Source organism: Lissotriton helveticus, chromosome 4_1 (assembly GCF_964261635.1).
Source record: "Lissotriton helveticus chromosome 4_1, aLisHel1.1, whole genome shotgun sequence".
NCBI classification, from domain to species: Eukaryota; Metazoa; Chordata; class Amphibia; order Caudata; family Salamandridae; genus Lissotriton; species Lissotriton helveticus.
Window position 1 is genome coordinate 1,566,169,784 of NC_136063.1, and position 20,215 is coordinate 1,566,189,998.

At 43.9% G+C, this 20,215-nt stretch overlaps 1 protein-coding gene across 1 annotated transcript in view; it reads right to left on the reverse strand.

Moving 5' to 3' along the window:
• Positions 1 to 20,215, reverse strand: part of PKD1L1 (polycystin 1 like 1, transient receptor potential channel interacting) — a 1,793,388-nt gene that overhangs the window by 1,741,811 nt on the left and 31,362 nt on the right. The window contains exon 2 of the mRNA XM_078688182.1: positions 3,356 to 3,479. Within this exon, the coding sequence (XP_078544308.1) occupies positions 3,356 to 3,479 (124 nt within the window). The remainder of the gene's footprint in view (positions 1 to 3,355; positions 3,480 to 20,215) is intronic.

A 20,215-nucleotide genomic window follows, 5' to 3' on the forward strand; every position in this document is an offset into this window, starting at 1 on the left:
GAAAGGAAACACCCATTTACAACCACAATTCAGGTTGAAAATCAACCTCACTGGAGACCTTCAAGAATAACCTAAATGCCAAAGCTTTAGGTTTAACTCTTGATGCAATTCTACAAACAAGAGGCTTACCATTTAAACAATGTATTCTACCATCTGTACCTCTCTTCAGTGTTTAAATATAAATGTAACCTCAAACATTTCACCCCAAGAAATTAAAGCCTTAGTCCTCTCCTACATCAATGTAGCGCATGTATCTATAGTGTCCTTTGCCTCATCAACAAACTATAATAACTGGGTCTAAGCTATCTGGACACAGAACTTACCAAGGCCTTCACTAAGGCCCTTGATGCCAAATAGAACAAACACATCTGAACACTAAATGCCCATACATATCAATCCCACCAAACTAATCAGACTTTTGAAGTATCTTGCCTGGACTCATCAGCAACCATATAAACCAATTAGGATGGAAGTAGTATAGCGATCTCTGCAAGAACAGTGATGATCACTAATTCTCAAAAAGCTTTAACTAAAGCCAAACCTAGACAATACAAGCCCTCCAGCAAAATATCCAATTACAAAATGCTACAGAATCCAGATGTAACTCACTACTAACTCTGCAGCACCTACAATAGTCCCATTTCAACACAGGGTTGCTTGACCCCAAAGGAGACATAGAAAACAATATTAAAGCTAGGATGATGCACCCTTTCTGCTAGTAACTGACCACAGCATAACATTCAGCATGGAAGATGTCATTACACCCTCTTCTTGCCTCTTTCAGAAGAAAATGACTTACCTGGCATCTTCTTTTCTATCAATTCACTTTCACCTGTTCAGGTGTCCACTGATAACAGTATTCTAAAATAAAGGCAAATTTATAAGATTCCTACAAGGTGATAGAGGCTTTCAAAGGTAACAGCAGCCGTGTACTCTTTAACATTCACCTTCCCCCCTTCTAATAATCACCATCCACAACACTTCATAAGGTTTATGCTGGTGATACCTCATTTTACCTATGTATGACCAAACACACCAAGCCCTGGAAGACTACCAGACTACGTGAAGAATGGATAGCCACAAAGAAAGATTTATACAGAGAACAGTTGTTCCTCACTGCTAATCCATCTTAACTGAGCCATGAAACTGGATTACGCATATTTCATTTGTTATTTGTAAAATGAAAGTGCAACTAAATCATATTAAAAAGTGTCACGCAAACAATAAAATGAGGAAGGAAAGAAGAGCAGATGAAATTCAAGGCCAAATGCTTGGAGGAAAGGGTGGTGTTGCACAAGTCACTGGCCGCCAAAGAGTCACAGGCAACACGTTCCAGAAGATATAGCTTTGAAAATTTTCCCAGGTTGATTATGAACTGTGAAGTCAGCTCAGATTCAACCAACTTTGTGAAAAATAGCAAGCGGGTCTGTAGCTTGCTGACATCTCTAGATCAACTGTTGGTTTCTGAAGTTGAGTGGCAAAGAGAAGATGTGGTATAACACCAGAAATGATGGAGGTACTGTCTTTTGATAATGACACACTGGGAGAGCTTGATGCTTAATGGGGAGCTCCGAGGCAGAGGTAAATGTATTAAGCAAGGGACTGCAATGTTCTGGGATAATGATATTGTGCTTTAGTGCTGCAAGTTGGCCATCAGTGGCTCAGACATGAAATTTGCAAATGAAAAAAATTATGAAAATATAAACATGATGGTTAAATTACTTGAATCAATCTCAGCCACTGGTAATTACTCTGGGTCGCAAACCAATCCATCATGTATTTTTTTAAGAGTACATAAGGTCGTTACACCTTTTTAGAGACAGCAGCAACACATTTGTTTTTTTGTTTGCTCTACAAATAGCAGATTTTGTAGACTATTGTAATAGGTGCGGCAACCAATTCTATCACTGGGGAGATGCAACATATTCCAAGCTGTTTCGACAGCCTTCGACATTTGTTTCAGAAGACAAAGCTCTTCAGATAAACTTTTTCCTGAGAGGGAAACGCCTCAAGGACACTGGTGATAAGTTGCTACAGAGGATTCAGGATAATAGAAGGATCAGAGAAATGAGAGGCCATATCAGTGTAGTCATAAAGAATGGCAGCCGCTTGAAGACTGGTGTAGAGGAATGTTTGGTATCCTTCATTAATGTGAATTAATGAGCCATAGAAATCGAGTAAAAGCCTAATTCATCTAGGTCAGGCATTGATACTGATGCAACAGGACTTGCACACCCGTACCAAGGTAGTGGTCAAGGCTTTCCTCCTTCTCAATGTAAGATTACTTTCATCCACAAAACAAATTTGCTATAAGCCTCAACTATGATAACATCCAACTGAACTTTGCCAACTTTCTCTACCTCTGTCTTCGAAAATAATGACTGTTCCACATTCAAGTTTTGAAGAATGTTGCAGATAACCCCAGTAATTACAGTTTATGAATGTAACCTATATAGCCTGCTGAAGTGCTTCGGTTTTCAGACAAAGCAACACAAATTTTAATAAAACAAAAAACACATTTTATTTAATGTACCAATCTTACAAAGATTTTAAGCACACGAAAGCCCAATTTTTAATGATGCTGCACAAGTTAATAAAAGATGTAAACAAGTTTCTGATTGGTAACCAGTCGCACATCCAAATTCTTCTTAGCTGTACCAAGTCCATGTCATTTGAAAAAGAGTAGTGGCAATTGGTTAAACCTATAAGTCCAAACAGTTAGATGATACAGAGGTAGTAAGATTTGAAGACTCATTCACTCGACCCTGTTACGCCCTTTGTCCCTATGAATAGAATACTAAAATTCAAAACCATCTTCTCATGTCAAGCCATGAAAATTGCATCAAATGAGGGGAACAAAATAAATACTGTTCGATCAGCTCGCCTTGTTTCACCAGATGGGGAGCAGACTTACAGAACAGAGAGACCTGGACTGATTGCTAAAACTGGTGGCCTTTGTTCCTTTTTATCTATACTCATTATTTGGTGTGCTACAAGAGGTTTGCCCGACTAGACTCTGCTGGAAGTTGGATGGTGTGCTTCAATATGATTAAATTCAAAGACCTCAACTATATACTTCATTCAAAGTATGATATGTAGTTGTCTTGTTATACGACAGTAGCAGACAGCTACTTCATTCATTTTGAATGCTCTCTTGCCCTCAGTCTTCATCCATTCACCCCTGTAGGTCTGTCATTTTGTAATGGTTGTTTATCTGCTTTCAATCTATTTTGACAATTTTTCTCACAATGTATGAAGTAGCTAGTGCAAAGACACATTCTAAATGATGTAAAAGGATTGCAAAGAAATTGGCAACACAATAATTTACTAAATTGGTAATTGATTAATACATTACCCTTTCTGAAGGCAAAATTTGGAGCATGAGGAAAGAGCTAATGCGTGCCCATCTGAAGACTGATATCCAAGCTCAGATACTTCCAGAAGATCCACACTGTAGCAACCCATGTACCAGTCAACTCCTAAAACAAAAAGTGATCAACTTATTTTTGTAAAAAAAACCAATTGTTTCACAGCTCCAAGTCTGTAGCATACATAAAGCGCATGGTAAACCGCTTAATATGGTGTAAAATATGACAGTGTACCAAGTATAATTACAATCTATCTATACAAAAGAGTAATTTTATTGTATTATACAATTGTATAGTGCGTACTGTCCCTTTGTGTGGCACGAAGTGACTAGCCACATCGGCATGGGTGTATGGTTAGAAGGGTCTTTGCTTATGAGCTAGTGTGATAAGTGGTTTAAAGTTGTGTGTGATTACCACCAAAGTGAATGAATGAATAAATATTAGTCTTATAGAGCGCAAACTTTGCCCAAAGGCATCAAGGTGCTGTGGATAGAGCCGACAGTCGTAGGAAGCACAGAAAGGAGCCTAACAGTTAAAGAATGAAGAGCCATGTTACTTGGGTCTTCTGGAACAAAAGGTTAGGGTCTTGCCCAGAGATCGATAGCAGGAGAGAAATCCAAAACTTAGAGGCAGCTACAGAAAAGGCTCTTCCCCCTCCACCTCCCCCAACCTGGCTCTCCTGAACCTGGGAACTACCAGCTAGTTTTTGTTCACAGACCGCAGTTGTTTGGTAGGGACTTACCGTTGAAAGAGCCTTTTAATGCCTTCGGAGCCCGAATTATGAAGAGCCTTATGGACAAGGCAAAGGGCCTTAAACAAAAAATGTTCTAAAGGAAGCAAGTGCAGCTTACGAATAGATGCCGGAACTAGGTGGAATTTAGGAAGATCCATCTCAAGTCTAGCCGCTGCATTCTGTACAAGCTGCAATTTATGGACGGATCCCTTATTGATGTCCAGGTAAAGGGCATTACAATAATCCAATCTGGACAGGACCAGGGCAACAGCTGCCTGCTTTGAGACGAAAAGGAAAGACATGGAAAGATCTTCCTAAGGATCCTGATGATGGATACCGTTCTGCTGATCTAGGGGCCAAAAGAAAGAGCTATCAACTAGGACCCCAAGATTCTTTGCGGCTAGAGCTGGACAGGGGCATGAGCCGAGCATTTCAAGCCACCAAGAGTGGGACCATATAGATTGTGGACTACCAAAAATCCAAACTTCTGTCTTGTCACCATTGAGTCATAAGTAGTGGTCTACCATCCAGGAGGCCAAAGCCTGCCTGCAGCTTTTAAAATTTGCAGTGGACGCCTCAATGCTATTGGTGCTTGACACAATATTTTGTGTGTGTCGTCCACATAGGACAGAGCCTTCAGCCCAAAAGATCCAATAACCTTGGCCAAAGGGGCGACATAGATGTTGAATAAGGTTGCACTCAATCTGGAACCCTGTGGGACACCGCAGAAGGTGTGAGTGGCGTCAGAGTAGAATTGATCCAGTTTTACTATTTGTGACCGATCAGTGAGAAATGAGGACAGAAGCACCAGAGCGGAGCCTGTGACCCCAATTTCTTTGAGACAGCCAACCAGCCTCGTAGGTGAGATGGTATCAAAGGCCACGGTTGGGTCTACAAGAATTATTAGAGAGGTGTACCTAGCATCTACTTGAATATGAATGTTACTTACTGCAGAGGTTAGAGCAGTCTCCGGGCAATGGCCACTCCTAAACCCATGCTGGGAGCCATCAAGCAAATGATGTTGCTCCAAATAGGAGCTAAGATGGGAGTTTAGATGCGTCTCCAAGATCTTTGCAGGGACTGGTATCAAAGAGATAGGCTGACAGTTTTTTAGTTCAGATGGATGCAGTGTAGCTTTTTTTTAATAAAGATTTGACCACTGCTGTTTTCCAAGTGTGAGGGTACTGCCTCGATGAGATAGCTGGATTGAGCGTGGAGGTTGTGTGAGGGACAATCATCTCCCTTCCTAATTTCATTATCTTCAAGGGGCAGGATTCCAGCGGGATCCAGAAGTGATTACCCCAAGGAGACGATCTGTATGCTCATAGGACAAAGAAGGGAAGGCAGATAGTTTAGCTTCCCCCTCTTTGAGTAAAGCAGAGTTAAGGAAAACAGAACTAGTAGTTGGAGCTGTATTGGACAGCTCTAGATTGAGATTGTGCAGGAAGGAATATATTTATGAAATCTTCGAAAGGAAACAGTTAGCCATCTTGTCACAAAGATCCTGCGAGCTGTCAGTGTAAGCAGAGACAGAAGGAGAAGAGAGAGAGTTAATTACACTGAATAGTTCCCTAGAGGATCTGAGAGATTCTGTCCTTCGAGAGTAAACTAATGATTTTTCCTCATTAATAGCAGTTTTGTATTCCACTAATTTCTGTTTATGATGTTCTATAGTATAGACTATATACTAACTGAAATGTCGGCGCCAGATCCTTTCTTGATGGCAGCAGGATTGTCTAAGCTTCCATAGCCTTTCTGAAAACAAAGGGGCAGTGTGCTTTTTTCCGCCTGCATAGTACTCTTTAATGGGGGCAAGGGAATCAAAAGCTGTCAACAGCCAGTTAGAGAACTCTGTAGATGCCAAATTGGTATCGGAATGATTGGTCCAGTGAAGATTACTGAGGGTTTTACAGAGAACTTACTTATTAATATGGCTGTAATTCCTTTTAAATACCTTTCAGTTCCCCTTGTTCAAGGATTTGTGCAATAGAGAAGTCACAAGAGAAAAAAGAACAGCATAATGATCTGACCAGCAGAGTTGAAGTGGCTCCATTACCATGAAACGGAAGTCATTCGAGAAAATGCCATCCAAGATGTGTCCCACCTCATGAGTGGAGGTTTTTCCCAATTGTGGTAAGCCACAGCATGCCATAGTTTATTTAAGAGTCTTTGCATAAGGACTTATCCAAGTGAAAAATTAAAATCCCCCAGGAGCATCAGATTAAGTTTCGCCAAGTAGGGTTCTATGCGATTGGTGAAATCCCGAGTAAAAGATTCTTGGCCTAGGGGATGACAGGTTAAAATCCCAGCAAAGATTTCTGTAGAAAGTATTTTTAAGGAGAAAAATATTGCTTGGTAAGGTTTAAAGGATGTAGTTAGAGGCTCAATGTAGCAGGTATAGGAATCCTTAAATAGAATGCCGAACCCCCCACCAATTCTCCATACCCTGTCAAATAGTGATAATACATATCCCTCTGGGATTGCATCGACCAAGTCAGGGCCGGAGAAATCTCTGGCCCAGTCTCGGTAATAAAAACCCAGTCTGGCCTTTGAAAGGAGACAAAGTCACAAAACTCCACTTTGAATTTAACCCCTTCGATGCGGATGACGGAGCGTTCCGTCATCATCGGTTGGGCGGTGCTGATGACGAAACCGCTCCGTCATCAGCACAGCCCCCGGGGGGAGCGCTAGAGCTCCCCCCCCTGGGCATCGACCTTGGGCAATTGGGGCAGGGATGGCAGCGGAAGAGTTTCAGCTGCCACCCCCGGGCCCCCCACGCTCCCTGATGATGTCAGCACCCAGAGCACGCGCCGACGTCATCAGGAAGTGCAGGACGCGCTGGAAACCATTTGTTTCCAGCGCGTTCAGCGAGAGGAGGGAGGTTTTGGCCTCTGGTGGGGTGGGTGGCATTTTGAGGGGCCTTGAGGCATCGGGGTGGGGAGGAAACAGTGTTTCCTCTTCCCTGATATCCCAATGCAGGGCATTCCTGGTGCACGTTCACGCACAGCGTCGTGATCGTGCACCAGGAATGCCCCACTAGACACCAGGGATTTCTTTTTTGGGTAAAAATGTGCAAAGAAAGCGACCCCTTGGGCAAGGGTCGCTTCATAAGGGGGCAAAATTATTTTCAGACTTTTCTGCCCTCCCCCCCCCCCTCTTCCTTGGGACAGATCGTCCGATTCTGGACCCGGGGGGGGGGGTTTGAAAAGCATACTAGAGCCAGGGATTTTGTTTTTAGTGAAATCGGAAGCGATCCCTTGGGTAAGATCGGTTTCTTTACTTGGCCTTTCTGCCCCCGGGGAGGGCAGAAAACTCCAGGGAGGGTTTTAAATTTTAAATGGAATGCGACCCCTTGGGCAAGGGTCACTTCCTTATGGGCATAATTAATTTGTTAGACTTTTCTGCCCCCCCCCCTTGGGGATAGATTACCTATATTTTTGGCATTTCTGACCCGGGGTGGGGGAGGGGCAGAAAAGCCAACAAGTGCCAGGGATTTAAAAATAAATAATGTGCTTGCTTCCAGGGGACATATATTTGTTTATGTGTATTCAGCCCATTCTGCCCCCATTTGTGTAGTGACATAGCCTGTGACATAGCCTTATAATGTGTATTTTGTGAATTGTAATGTTTTATTTCCCCCTTGTTTGCTCTTGTTCAAGGCTTTTGCTCTTTAGACTGTTGCAGGCTGCGGTTTCATTACTGGTGGTCCTGCTGTTTGTGTAGTAGCATGTGTTTGGTAAGAGACCTTTTTTGCGCAATTTCAATGTAAATGTGTTATTTGCAAAGTATGTAATAATACCAGTATGTTTGGTTTCTGTTTTTTGTGAGTGTAAACATTGTTTTGCATTTGTGCTTGATGTATTTTGTTTTCTGTAGATTTATGTTTTTTTTCTTCTTTCTAGTGGGATATCGTTGACTATTTGCTGTGTCTTTGCAGAGTAGGTGCTGGTGAGTGTAGCTGTCCCTTGTAAGTGAATTGTATAGTTTTCCAGTATATAGATTTTTGTGATTATGGCACACATTATTTTACTTACTTTGCACAGTGTTGGTTGTTCACTTGTTTGTGCAGTCTCCTTTCTTAGTAAGGATAATGGCTAGCCGCCGGATTACTGCTCAGCAAGTTGTTGGAATGCTTTTTGATTCTTCCTCTGACCATGATCCAGAGACTGACTCGGATTCTGAGGCAGAGGTGGGAGGGGAAGGTTCAGGTAGTGAGTTTTCTCTCCACATGGCATCATCTGATGATAAAGATACTCTGAGTGCTGATGAAGCTATTTTTGGTGTGGATGAAGTTCCTGTGTTAGAGGAGGACATTGCTGTGCCGATAGTGCGGCAAGAGGCATCAGGGCTGCAGCCTGGGGATGCAAGACATCCTGTTGGTATAGTGAGTCAAGAAGCAGCTGGGCGGCAGCCTGGAGCTGCAAGGCTTCCCTTTGATAGTGCTGACCTCTGGGTTGCCCCAGGCATGGTGCAGCCAGCATTGCCTGACTTGACTGGTGTTCCAGGGTGTAGGGTGAACACTGAAAACTTTTTTCCGATTGATTTTTTTCAGTTGTTTATGGATGATGTGTTTTTGGCAGAGATTGTTGAGCAGACTAATTTGTATGCCAAACAGTTTTTGAGGGAGAACAGTGCCAGCCTTAAGCCCCACACTAGAGCTACCCGGTGGACTCCCACAAATCTGGAAGAGATGAAGAAGTTCTTGGGTTTAACTTTTTTGATGGGCTTGCTTAGGAAGCCATCAATGGCTTCATATTGGTCTACTAGTCCCTTGATGGCAACTGCTATATTTCCAGCAGTCATGAGTCGTGATAGGTATTTGCATCTGCATCGGATGATGCATTTTGTCGATAATGGTTTAGCTTTGCCATGAGATCACCCTGACCGTCTTTTCAAGATTTGGCCCGTCATTGATCACTTTGTTGATTGATTTTCTGAGATCTATGCTCCTGGGAAAGAAATTGCAGTGGATGAGTCTTTGGTGTTGTTCAAGGGCCGCTTGGTTTTTAGGCAATACATTCCTAGTAAGAGGGAACGCTATGGAATTAAGCTGTATATGTTGTGTGACAGTCGGACTGGATAGGTCTATAATTTCAGGGTGTACACCGGTAAGGAATCCAGGATTAACCCCCCTGGCTGTCCGTCCACTTTTGGAGTGACTGAGAACATTTTGTGGGAACTTGGTAGAGGATTATTTAACAAAGTCCATCATTTATATGTAGATAACTTCTACCCTGGTGTGCGGTTGTTGAGGGAATTGGCCAAAGTGGACATTGTTGCTTGTGGCACAATCCGCTCTAACCGTAAAGGTTTCCCAAAGAAACTGGTTTGTCAAAAGCTTGTCCAGGGACAGTGTAGTGCATTGCATTGCGAGGAGCTTCTAGCTGTGAAGTTTTCAGACAGGAGAGATGTCTACATGTTGACTACCATTCATGATGAAAGCACTGAACCGGTGACTGTTTGGGGCGAGGTTGCTGAAGCGCGCAAATCTGTGTGCATTTTAGACTATAATAGGCACATGGGTGGTGTTGACAGAGTAGATCAGAGGTTGGAACCGTATGCTGCTCTTTGTAAGGCTTACATTTGGTACAAGAAGTTGGCTATCCATCTTTTCCACTTGGCAACCTTTCATGCTTTTGTTGTGTTCCAGGAATCTTGTCCTCAGTAAAAGATGACTTTTGTAAAGTTTCAGGAGTCTGTAATAGGCAGCCTTGTTTTAGTGGAACAGGCAAGTGTTCCTAGAGTTGGAGTGGTGGAGGATGTTGCCGGATTGAAAGATCGCCACTTTCCTGATCTAATTCCTCCTATATCCTCAAAAGACTTTCCCAGTCGGAGATGTAGAGTCTGTTGGCGAAGAGGTTTGCAGAAGGAGGTTCAGATGTACTGCCCAGACTGTCCTTCTAACCCTGGGCTGTGCATGCCTGCTTGTTTTAGAATGTACCACACACAAAAGAATTTTTGGGAGCATCCATGAGTGGTAAAGTGAACTGCCTAGCCTCTATTGTTTAATAATTTTTGTTCAGTTTCAAAGTTGGCATTTGTGTAATGTATTTAGTTTTAGTTGTTGTGTTAGTAGATTTGTATCAATTTGCAATTTGTGTTTTTTCTTACTTATATCAAAAAAATTCTTAAATATGATGTCGGTTTGCGTGGAGTGGCGATTGTCTGGCAGTGTGCGTGGTCTGGCACTTGGCTGGTGGTGTGCGTGGTCTGGCACTTGGCTGGTGGTGTGCGTGGTCTGGCGCTTGGCTGGCGGTGTGCGTGGTTAACTGCTTGGCTGGTGGTGTGCGTGGTTAAGCGCTTGGCTGGCGGTGTGTGTGGACTGGTGCTTGGCTGGCGGTGTGTGTGGACTGGTGCTTGGCTGGCGGTGTGTGTGGACTGGTGCTTGGCCGGCGGTGTGTGTGGACTGGTGCTTGCCTGGCGGTGTGTTTGGATTGGTGCTTGGCTGGCGGTGTGCATGGAGTGGCGCTTGGCTGGCGGAGTGTGTGGACTGGCGTTTGGCTGGCGGTGTGCGTGGCCTGGCGCTTGGCTGGCGGTGTGCGTGGCCTGGCGCTTGGCTGGCGGTGTGCGTGGCCTGGTGCTTGGCTGGCGGTGTGCATGGCCTGGCGCTTGGCTGGCGGTGAGCGTGGCCTGGCGCTTGGCTGGCAGTGTGTGTGGACTGGTGCTTTGCTGGCGGTGTGTGGGGAGCCGCGCGTGGCTGGCGATGTGCGTGGACTGGCGATTGGCTGGCGGTGTGCGTGGACTGGTGATTGGCTGGCGGTGTGCGTGGACTGGGGCTCGGCTGGCGAGTGCGAGTAGTGACTTGATGCTGGTCACTACACACACTGCTAGCTGAGCGCCACTCAATGCAATCCATCAGTTTGTGTAGTTGCTGTGTCAGGAATGTGGGCGTGTGAAAGTGATGGGCCCTTGAATGGCGCTGTCTGCTGGTGGAAGTGTTGTAATGTGATGGGTCCACGGCTGGAGGTGTGAATGTTTTGTATGCATCACACGTATGATAGGTGTATGAATGGCCTGTAAAGAGGTTGGTGCCTTGTCGTGGCTTTACAGCTCACGAGCTGTGAGTCAATGGTTCAGTTTCTCGTCCTATCAACTATTAGCAGTGCATTTCATTTTTGTGAAATCACTTGCTAATACAATTGTATATACTGAACCATCACTCACCCTCGTGCCAAATCCAACCAGTATGTGTGTGTGTTTGAGGAATCGATGGCTGTGTAGTAATTTATTTATTTTTGTTTTTGAAGCAGGGTGCCCCTTGTCCCTTTTTTGTGAATGTTGTGATGTGTTGCTTTCATGCCTGGTGTTGTGAATGGTCTTCGGTGTATCAAGTATGAAAGGTGTGTGAATGGCCTGTTAAGCGGTTGGTGCCTTGAAGTAGCTTTACAGCTCACGAGCTGCGAGTCATTGGTTCAGTTTTTTTGTCAATGTAATTGACAGTGCATTTCATTTTTGTGAAATCTCTTATTAATAAAATTTTATATACTGAACCATCACTCGCCCTCATGCCAAATCCAACCAGTATGTGTGTGTGTGTGTGTGTGTGTTTGAGGAATAGATGGCTTTGCAGGAATCTTTGTCTTTTTAGTCTCTCTGCCAAGGTGTACATTCCACCTAAGAATAACCTACCAATTGTAGATATTGTTGAAAACCCATGGGAGTACATGGTGATGTTTCTCTGGTAAATTCTAACAAGTTATTTTATCCACAATATCCTGCAAAACTCAGAATGTCGGTCACATTTTCCTTGCAATATTGTGCCAAAATTGTCACGCTGCAGAACTAAAGAACTAATTTTGTTAAAACTATCTGGTTTTGCAAGGGGGGGGTCACCTGGGTTTTTTACCCCGTGCTCGTTGGCCATTCAGGGAAACCTACAAAACCCACACATTCCTGAAATGTAGACACCCGGGGGCTTCCAGGAGGTATGGCTTGCATGGATCCCCCAACGTTCCCTTGCCCAGAATACCTTGCAAACCTCAATTTTAGCTGAAAAAATCTTTTTTTTCACACATTTTTGTGTGGGAAAGCGTGGCATCACTGGGCTCACACAAATTTCCTACCACCCAGCATTCCCCCAGATCTCCCGATAAAAATGGTGCCTCACTTGTGTGGGAGGTCCCAGTACCCGCGACAGGCAATGGCCCAAAACGTAGTGTGGCGACTTCAAAATTGCCTATGTCAAAAACACCTGCTTTTGCAAGGGGGGGGGTCACCTGGGTTTTTGGCCCCGTGCTCGACGGCCATCTAGGGAAACCTACCAAACCCACACATTTCTGAAAAGTAGATACCCGGGGGATTCCAAGGAGGTATGGCTTGCGTGGATCCCCCAATGTTCCCTTACCCAGAATCCCTTGCAACCCTCAATTTTAGCAGAAAAAATAATTTTTTTCACACATTTTTGTGTGGGAAAGCGTGGCATTACTGGGCTCATACAAATATCCTACCACCCAGCGTTGCCCCAGGTCTCCCGATACAAATGGTGCCTCACTTGTGTGGGAGGCCGAAGTACCCGCGACAGGCAAGGGCCCAAAACATTTTGAGGTAACATCGACATTGCCTATCACAGAAATGTGGAGAAAATGTGTTTTTTGTGTCCATTTTTTAGGTTTGCAAGGGATTCTGGGTAACAGAACCTGGTGGGAGGCAGTCAAGTCACCCCTTCCTGGATTCCCCTGGGTGTATAGTTTTTAAAAATGTATAGGTGTGCTAGGTTTCCCTAGGTGCCAGCAGAGCTAGGGTTCAAAAACTACAGCTAGGCACTTTGCCAAAAAAGGGTCATTTTTCACTGCGAAATGGAGGTGTGACCTCGTTGCATTTTGCGCCATTTCCTCTCATGGGCACAAGGCTGACCCACACAAGTGAGGTACCGTTTTTATCGGGAGACTTAGGGTAATTCAGATTTGTAAATCAACTGTTATTACCTAATGAGTTTTCATGCATTTCTCCCTTCCAAATATAAGACATTGTGTAAAAAAAGTCATTTTGAAAAATTACCAATAATTCTCATGCTAGTAGGAGTATTCCCAATTTTGAAAATGTGCAAATATATACTGTTTCTAAACTCTATAATTTGTACCCAATTCAGAAATACATAGGTGTCTTTCATACCGATTTTTCCATGTATACATTTTCCCAGAATAATTGCTCTATACCCGGTACATAACAAAATACCATTGCAAGTTGCTGCTCAGTTTTTGGCTCTGGGTTCGTTGGGTTCTTGGTGAACCTACAAGTCCTATATATCCCCACAACCAGGAAGGTCCAAAGGATGTAACGGTATATTGCTTACAAAGAGTGTCATAATTACAAGAAGTTGCAGGTGAAAACGTTGATACAAAAGGCTGTTTTTTCAACTAATTTTCAATTTTTCCAATATTTAACTGTTACTTTCTATAAAGACACCTTCATGGATTTAGACAAATGACCCCTTTCTGAATTCAGAATGTTGTCTACTTTTCTTAAATGTATAGCTTTCCAGGATCCATTATTGCTTTTATACTAATTTTTACCATTAACTAGAAGTAGGTTGAAAGCACTAAAAATAGCAAAAATAGGCTATGTCCCAGAAAAATGCCAAAACTGTGTGAAAAATGTTGGTTCTCTGACAAAAGACTGTCATTCCCTAAAATCTGGAAAAATTGAGATTTTAGCCCCACAAACCCTTTTTTGATAAAATTTGCAGGGAAAAACCCAGAGGCTTTCATTTGCAGCCAGTTTTTCCCATTTTTCTGAAAAAAACAAAAATGTTACTGTATTTTGCTTAATTTCAGGGACCCCTCCAAGGGAATCCACAAACCCTGGGTACCTTTAGAATCCCCATGATGTTGGAAGAAAAGGACGCAAAATTGGCATGGATACCTTATGTGGTCAAAAAGTTACAGGGGCCTAAGCAGGCACTACTCCAAATAGCCAAAAAAAGGCTTAGCACAGAAGGGGAAAAGGCCTAGCAACGAAGGGGTTAAATGGGGATCTAGCATTAATGAGATAACCCGAGAAGGTATTCTCCAGGGGAATAGAGGGGAGAGAGAGATCTTTGGTGGGGATATGGCAAGTTTTAGCAAGAGGAAACGGAAAATTATAAGTAAGGCAGACAGGCAGCTGAATGAAGGAACCAGCGTTCAGGTTTATAGTGTGGCAATGGAATTCTCCATGCCTCCATAGCTCAAGATGCTAGCCTTTGGAGTAAGTGAGAGGCTTAGTATTGTCCCCTACGAAACAAACAGTTGTCCTGGCACAAGGCGCAGTCCAGGCGCGGACAGGTGCAGACGGGCTCGCCCTTGGAACACCAGCGGCGCACCTGCCGCGCGTCCGGCCCAGCATGGTCTTAAGTAGGGTGGGCCAGAAAAGACTAAAGTACTAACCCCACCAACCAGAGAGTGGAGCCCACAGGAAGTGGAGATGATGGGAGGAAAACACCCATTTCCCTCCGCAACAATCAGCGAGGTGCCGCGGCAGACCGGGAAAGTGAAGTAGGAGGGTAGTGAGATAAAATAAACAGTACTAATGAGTTCAAGAAAAGAGATGCACACCTTGTCGTCCTGGTTTAATCTTATCTTAGCCTTTTTAGTTTCAACAGCGTGCAATACCCTGCTTCGTCTCGGTGCGCTGTCAAAATACCTGCAACAAGGAACCCCTTTTCCGATTCCGTAAGGCTGCACTGCCATGTTTATGGATTGAATCAAATGAATCAATGTTTTATCTGCTTTTCTGTTGCTTATTCATCATTATTTAAACCGTTTTAATCATTTTACTCTCGTTTTGTAGTCAATTCATTTTAATCAATTTTTTAGTAGACGAAAATGTTTCACAAAAGTTCAGGAGTCCAAAGTGGGTTCCACATCCCATGATGTTTATTAAAACAGCCCAATGCATTTCGGAAAGTACATTTCCTTCTTCAGGGGCATCTACAAATACAAGAACGCATTGTAACCGACATATTCAACTGTATTAAGCATTTCATCACATTTAAAAACAAATATCATCAGTTTTGCTACCAAAACCAGAATCACGAACCATTTAAACAATAATTAAACCCGTATTTAGGAACATTCCCTTCTTGGTTTCATCATTAGTATTCAGCACTTTGTAACCCAGTAATTCTACCCCACTGTGTGCTACACATCACTGCACTCTTCATCCCTAACATGTACAAATTTGCGCTTACCATAACTGGTAGGTCCCCATATCATTTAAAATCAAACGTTCCTTCGTTCCTTCACAGCGTGTAAAAACGCTTCTGGTGCGAGGGAAATTTACTCACTGCAAAAACCTTTTCTTAAAGTGGTCCCACCCATATTCAGCGTTAGCAGGTCATTCATTACATGTGTGTGCCTCCAAAGCTTGTCCATAAACATTAACAAAGCACTACGCAAATTCTAGTTCATCAATCACTTTCACACAGTGATACTACAATTCCCAGAATACCATGTAAATATGCCTCCACATTCTTCTTCATAAAGTGCCCGCAATGATTCCCTTTGGGGTAAATCTATTTGTAAATCATTATCTAACTGAATGTCCGTTTTCCAAAATAGAGTTTTGGTGTATTCTATTGAATGAAGTGCTTATCTCTTTCCAATACTTCAATGTGGGGGAGAACCCAGGTCCCGTGCTTGTCGCCATTTAACGTATTACTTTTATCATGTTTCTCATGTCCTCTTCAGTTCACGATTGTCATTTTGGGTGCAATCTCAGAGTGAGACGAACGAAAATTATACTAATGAGTTCAAGAAAAGAGATGCACACCGTGTCGTCCTGGTTTAATCTTATCTTAGCCTTTTTAGTTTCAACAGCGTGCAATACCCTGCTTCGTTCTTTGTCTCGGTGCGCTGTCAAAATACCTGCAACAAGGAACCCCTTTTCCGATTCCGTAAGGCTGCACTGCCACGTTTATGGATTGAATCAAATGAATCAATGTTTTATCTGCTTTTCTGTTGCTTATTTATCATTATTTAAACCGTTTTAATCATTTTACTCTCGTTTTGTAGTCAATTCATTTTACTCAATTTTTTAGTAGACGAAAATGTTTCACAAAAGCTCAGGAGTCCAAAGTGGGTTCCACATCCCATGATGTTTATTAAAACAGCCCAATGCATTTCGGAAAGTATTTGGTACTCTTCACCATCATACAAGAATTCACCAGACCCCACAGTGAAACCACCGACGTCCCTCCCTCCCAACTCAGCTCCTTCTTCCATCACAAGATCAGGATACTCTAAGACAACTTTGACGATCAAGACCAAGGACCCAACCCAATACCAGCTACGCCACCAAGCCGACCCTCCTCACCTGGACCCCTGTCTCTACAGAAGACACTGCAAAGACTATGGAGAGCATCCACTCCGGAGCACCCACTGCCCCCTGCCCACCACACATCTTCCACAGGGCCGCCATCGCACCAAATCGACGGACAATCACCAGCGCCCTCGAAACAGGTACGTTCTCGGATGACTGGAAATGCGCCAAAGTCAAACCCCTCGTCAAGAAGCCTTCTGCAGACCCGACGGACCTCAAGAATTACAGGCCCACCTCTCTCCTCTCCTTCGCCGCCAAAGTCACAGAGAAAATCATCAACACCCAGATAACTCACATCATAGAAGCAAACAACATCCTCTACTCATCTCAATCTGGATTCCACAGCAATCACAGCACCGAGACCACCCTCTTAGCTGCCATTGATAACATCCTCACCCTCTTCGATCAAGGCCACACCACAGCACTCATTCTACTAGACCTCTCAGCAGCCTTCGACACAGTCTCCCACTGCACACTAGCCGCCAGACTCCAAAATGCCGGCATACAGGGAACTGCCTTAGACTGTATTTTCTCTTTCCTCTCTGGCAGAACACAAAGAATAAGACTCACGCCTTTCCTCTTCGAACCCACAGAGATCAGATGCAGAGTACCCCAAGGATCTGCCCTCAGCCCCACGCTCTTCAACATCTACGTGGCCCTCCTCACAACCATGTCAGAAAACAGGGACTCAGCATAGTCTCCTATGCCAACAATATCCACCTCATCCTCTCCCTCACCAAGGAACCCATCACCAGGATGGAAAGAAGCATGTCGCATCCTGGATGAGCAGCAGCTGTCTGAAACTCAACTCGGAGAAAACGGAAGTCCTCATCCTTGGGCCCACCCCTGCAGCATGGGACAACATCTAGTGGACCCCCGCCCTCAGAAACCCTCCCACCACTACAGGCCAGGCCTGCAACCTTGGCATCCTACTCAACTCCTCACTCACCATGAGCCGACAGATCAACGCCGCGTCCTCCACATGCTTCAACATCCTCTGTATACTACGCAAGACCTTCAAATGGATCCCCCGACTCCAAGAAGACCGTCACCCTTGCACTCCTCACCAGCAGGTAGGACTACGAACACACTCTCTACACTGCAATCAACAAATCACTCCTTCGCAAACTCCAGACCGCCCAGAATGCCGCAGCCAGACTCGTCCTTCGCATCCCTCGACACGACCACATCACTCAGCACCTCTGTGACCTCCACCGGCTCCCCGTCGAAAAGACTTACCTTCAAGCTGCCCACACACACCTACAAAGCCCTCGACAACACAGACCCCAATACCACAACAAAAGAATCTCCTTCCACGCCCCAAAGGTAAACCTCCGCTCCGCCGACCTAGCCCTTGCCGAAATCCCCTGCATCCACAGAGCCAGTACAGGTGGCAAATCCTTCTCCAACATCTCAGCCAAGACCTGGAACTAACTCCCCCCTCAGCATCAGACAAAACCATACACTGCAAGTCTTTGAAAGGACCTCAAGACCTGGCTCTTCGGATGACCTCGGAGCTGCCGAAATCTCCCCTTACTCCCCTCAGTGCCTTGAGACCCTTATGGTTGAGTAGTGCGCTCTGTAAATCTCTGACTAAAGCTATTTGGTTTGATTACTGGAAAGGCCATTCTAAGGATAAGGAAAGCGTAAATAGCCAGCTATGGTGCCACTAGTAAGTGAATAGCAAACTTCCCTTATATGCCACAATTGTGGTGGTTCCATTACCGGACGAGGTAGAGGTAAATTACATTTAGCTAAGGTGGTAAAATCCTTGCTCAAACCAGTGGCCGATTAATCCGCCAAAGTGCAGTAAAATATTTTCTTGAACATTTAAATTGGTTTTGTTTTCTTACAAAACTCTTTATAATATACAACTCAAGCAAGCAACAGACAATACAAATTACCAAATTTCCTTGAAAAGTCTTAAAGCAATCAAATAATAGATCAATGAATCATTGATTCCATCCACGAACATTTAATTCTCGTTTTCAAAGTTTACATTCATTTTTAAATGTATAGCACCCTTAGTTCCATTCCGCCTACAATTTATTAATAACAAAAAAGAAACAGATGCCAGGTCATTTTCTCCTACAATCTGTATACATCACAAATCAAAATGTACTCACATCGAAACATACGGTGTCAAAATCTTAACTTCATGCCTTTATGGCATGTCATAAAAAGAAATATAGAAGTAAATTGCATGCCATGAAGCCACAAAGAACTAGTTGGTTTCTTCGAGCGGATAGTTCTTTGTTTTCTTTACTTGCCAATTTAAATGCCTGTCGAGTTGCAATATTCTACGTGACAGGAGCCTAGGGATTATTTTGTCAAGTAAAGTCCATGCCTGGTAGTATGGGACTTAATATCGTGGGGAGCCCAGATTAGGGATAGGTTATAAAAATTTTTAAAAAATATAATTACCAACATCAACTCATCTATACCTAGAAGGATAAACTTCACCTACACGACGCCCGCAGAGGTTCTTTTTTTCTCAAATTCTTATAAAAGTCGGGTTTATAATTTAGAATTCATTGAAGAGGGTGGCTTGTTTACGGATCAATGGTCTCAATGCTGTCTCTGATGCAACGCAACGCTACATCCCATACCTCTGCCTTTTTATTTGGGGTGATAAAGGGTGTGTGTATTCCTAATCTGAACACCCCACTATCAAATACTTATATATTCGGGTGACGATGGGCTTATTACAGCACTAAAACTAATCAGAGCCATTCTGCGTGCAAACAGGCTGTTGTCATTAGGCACAGCATTGAAGAGGCTGTTGATTCTCAGCGCCTCCGGCGCCAGAGTATGCAGGAACAGTCCTGGCACGTCCACCCCTCCACCATCCCCTTCCAGGCATAGCACGTGCCTGTCATAGTCCCACTGGTTTGGAGACAAACAACGTTTCGAGTGTCATGGAAACAGGTCGCATCCTCCACATGGTTATCTGAATCTCGACGAAACGCTGTTTAACCACCCCGATCTGGAAGATAATTAAAGGTTAATAAACAACTGGTTAATGCTAAACTTGTGATGCCACACTACAGTAAGAATGGCCTCCCGGCTTGGAAAGCCATCCTGAACCGAGATGAACTGGTCATGTCCCCATCAATCAATGCAGCCAGAAAACAGCATCTCAGGTAGACCGGAGAGCGACAAGCATATCATGTTCTCAAGACCATCACTGTTTTGCAGCAGAGGTATGCAGGTGCCAGGGGAAACAGTCTCTGCACACACCTCCCAAACGCGAAGCCTCAGTGAGGTATGTAAATTCCGAGTCGTGGACAAAGCAACAGAGAAAACTGTGCTTTTGTGGGAGTTTGTGTGGAATTGCCAACCTTGGTGTTGCATATGAAAGGAAAGCGCACTTTAACACCAAAGATAATGTTCGTATTTGGAGATTGACTAGCTTATACCACACCAATCAGCAGAAACCCAAGACAGAAGTACACCTGTTAAATTACACACCAGACCAACAGACCTTCTGCACAAGACATATAGGAGAAAAAGGACAAACTAAATGCAGAAAGACGTGTCCACCTGCAGTTGTAGGATCCTCACTAAGGTGAATGCACGGGACAGGCAGGACAGTCTTGATTTTTCAGTATTGACGTCACACAATGTGTTGATAAAAATAAGAAAAAAAGATGGTGGTGCCTAGGTAAACAGTTGGTTTTCTGGGGATATGTAACAGGAGCTCTTGGAGTCTGCACAAGGTCGACCCTAGCATGCATTCACTACATTCACGATGTAAACCTGACTGCAGGCCTGCCACCAGTAGTCTGGCTGTTCAGGTTTTAACTGCTAATACTTT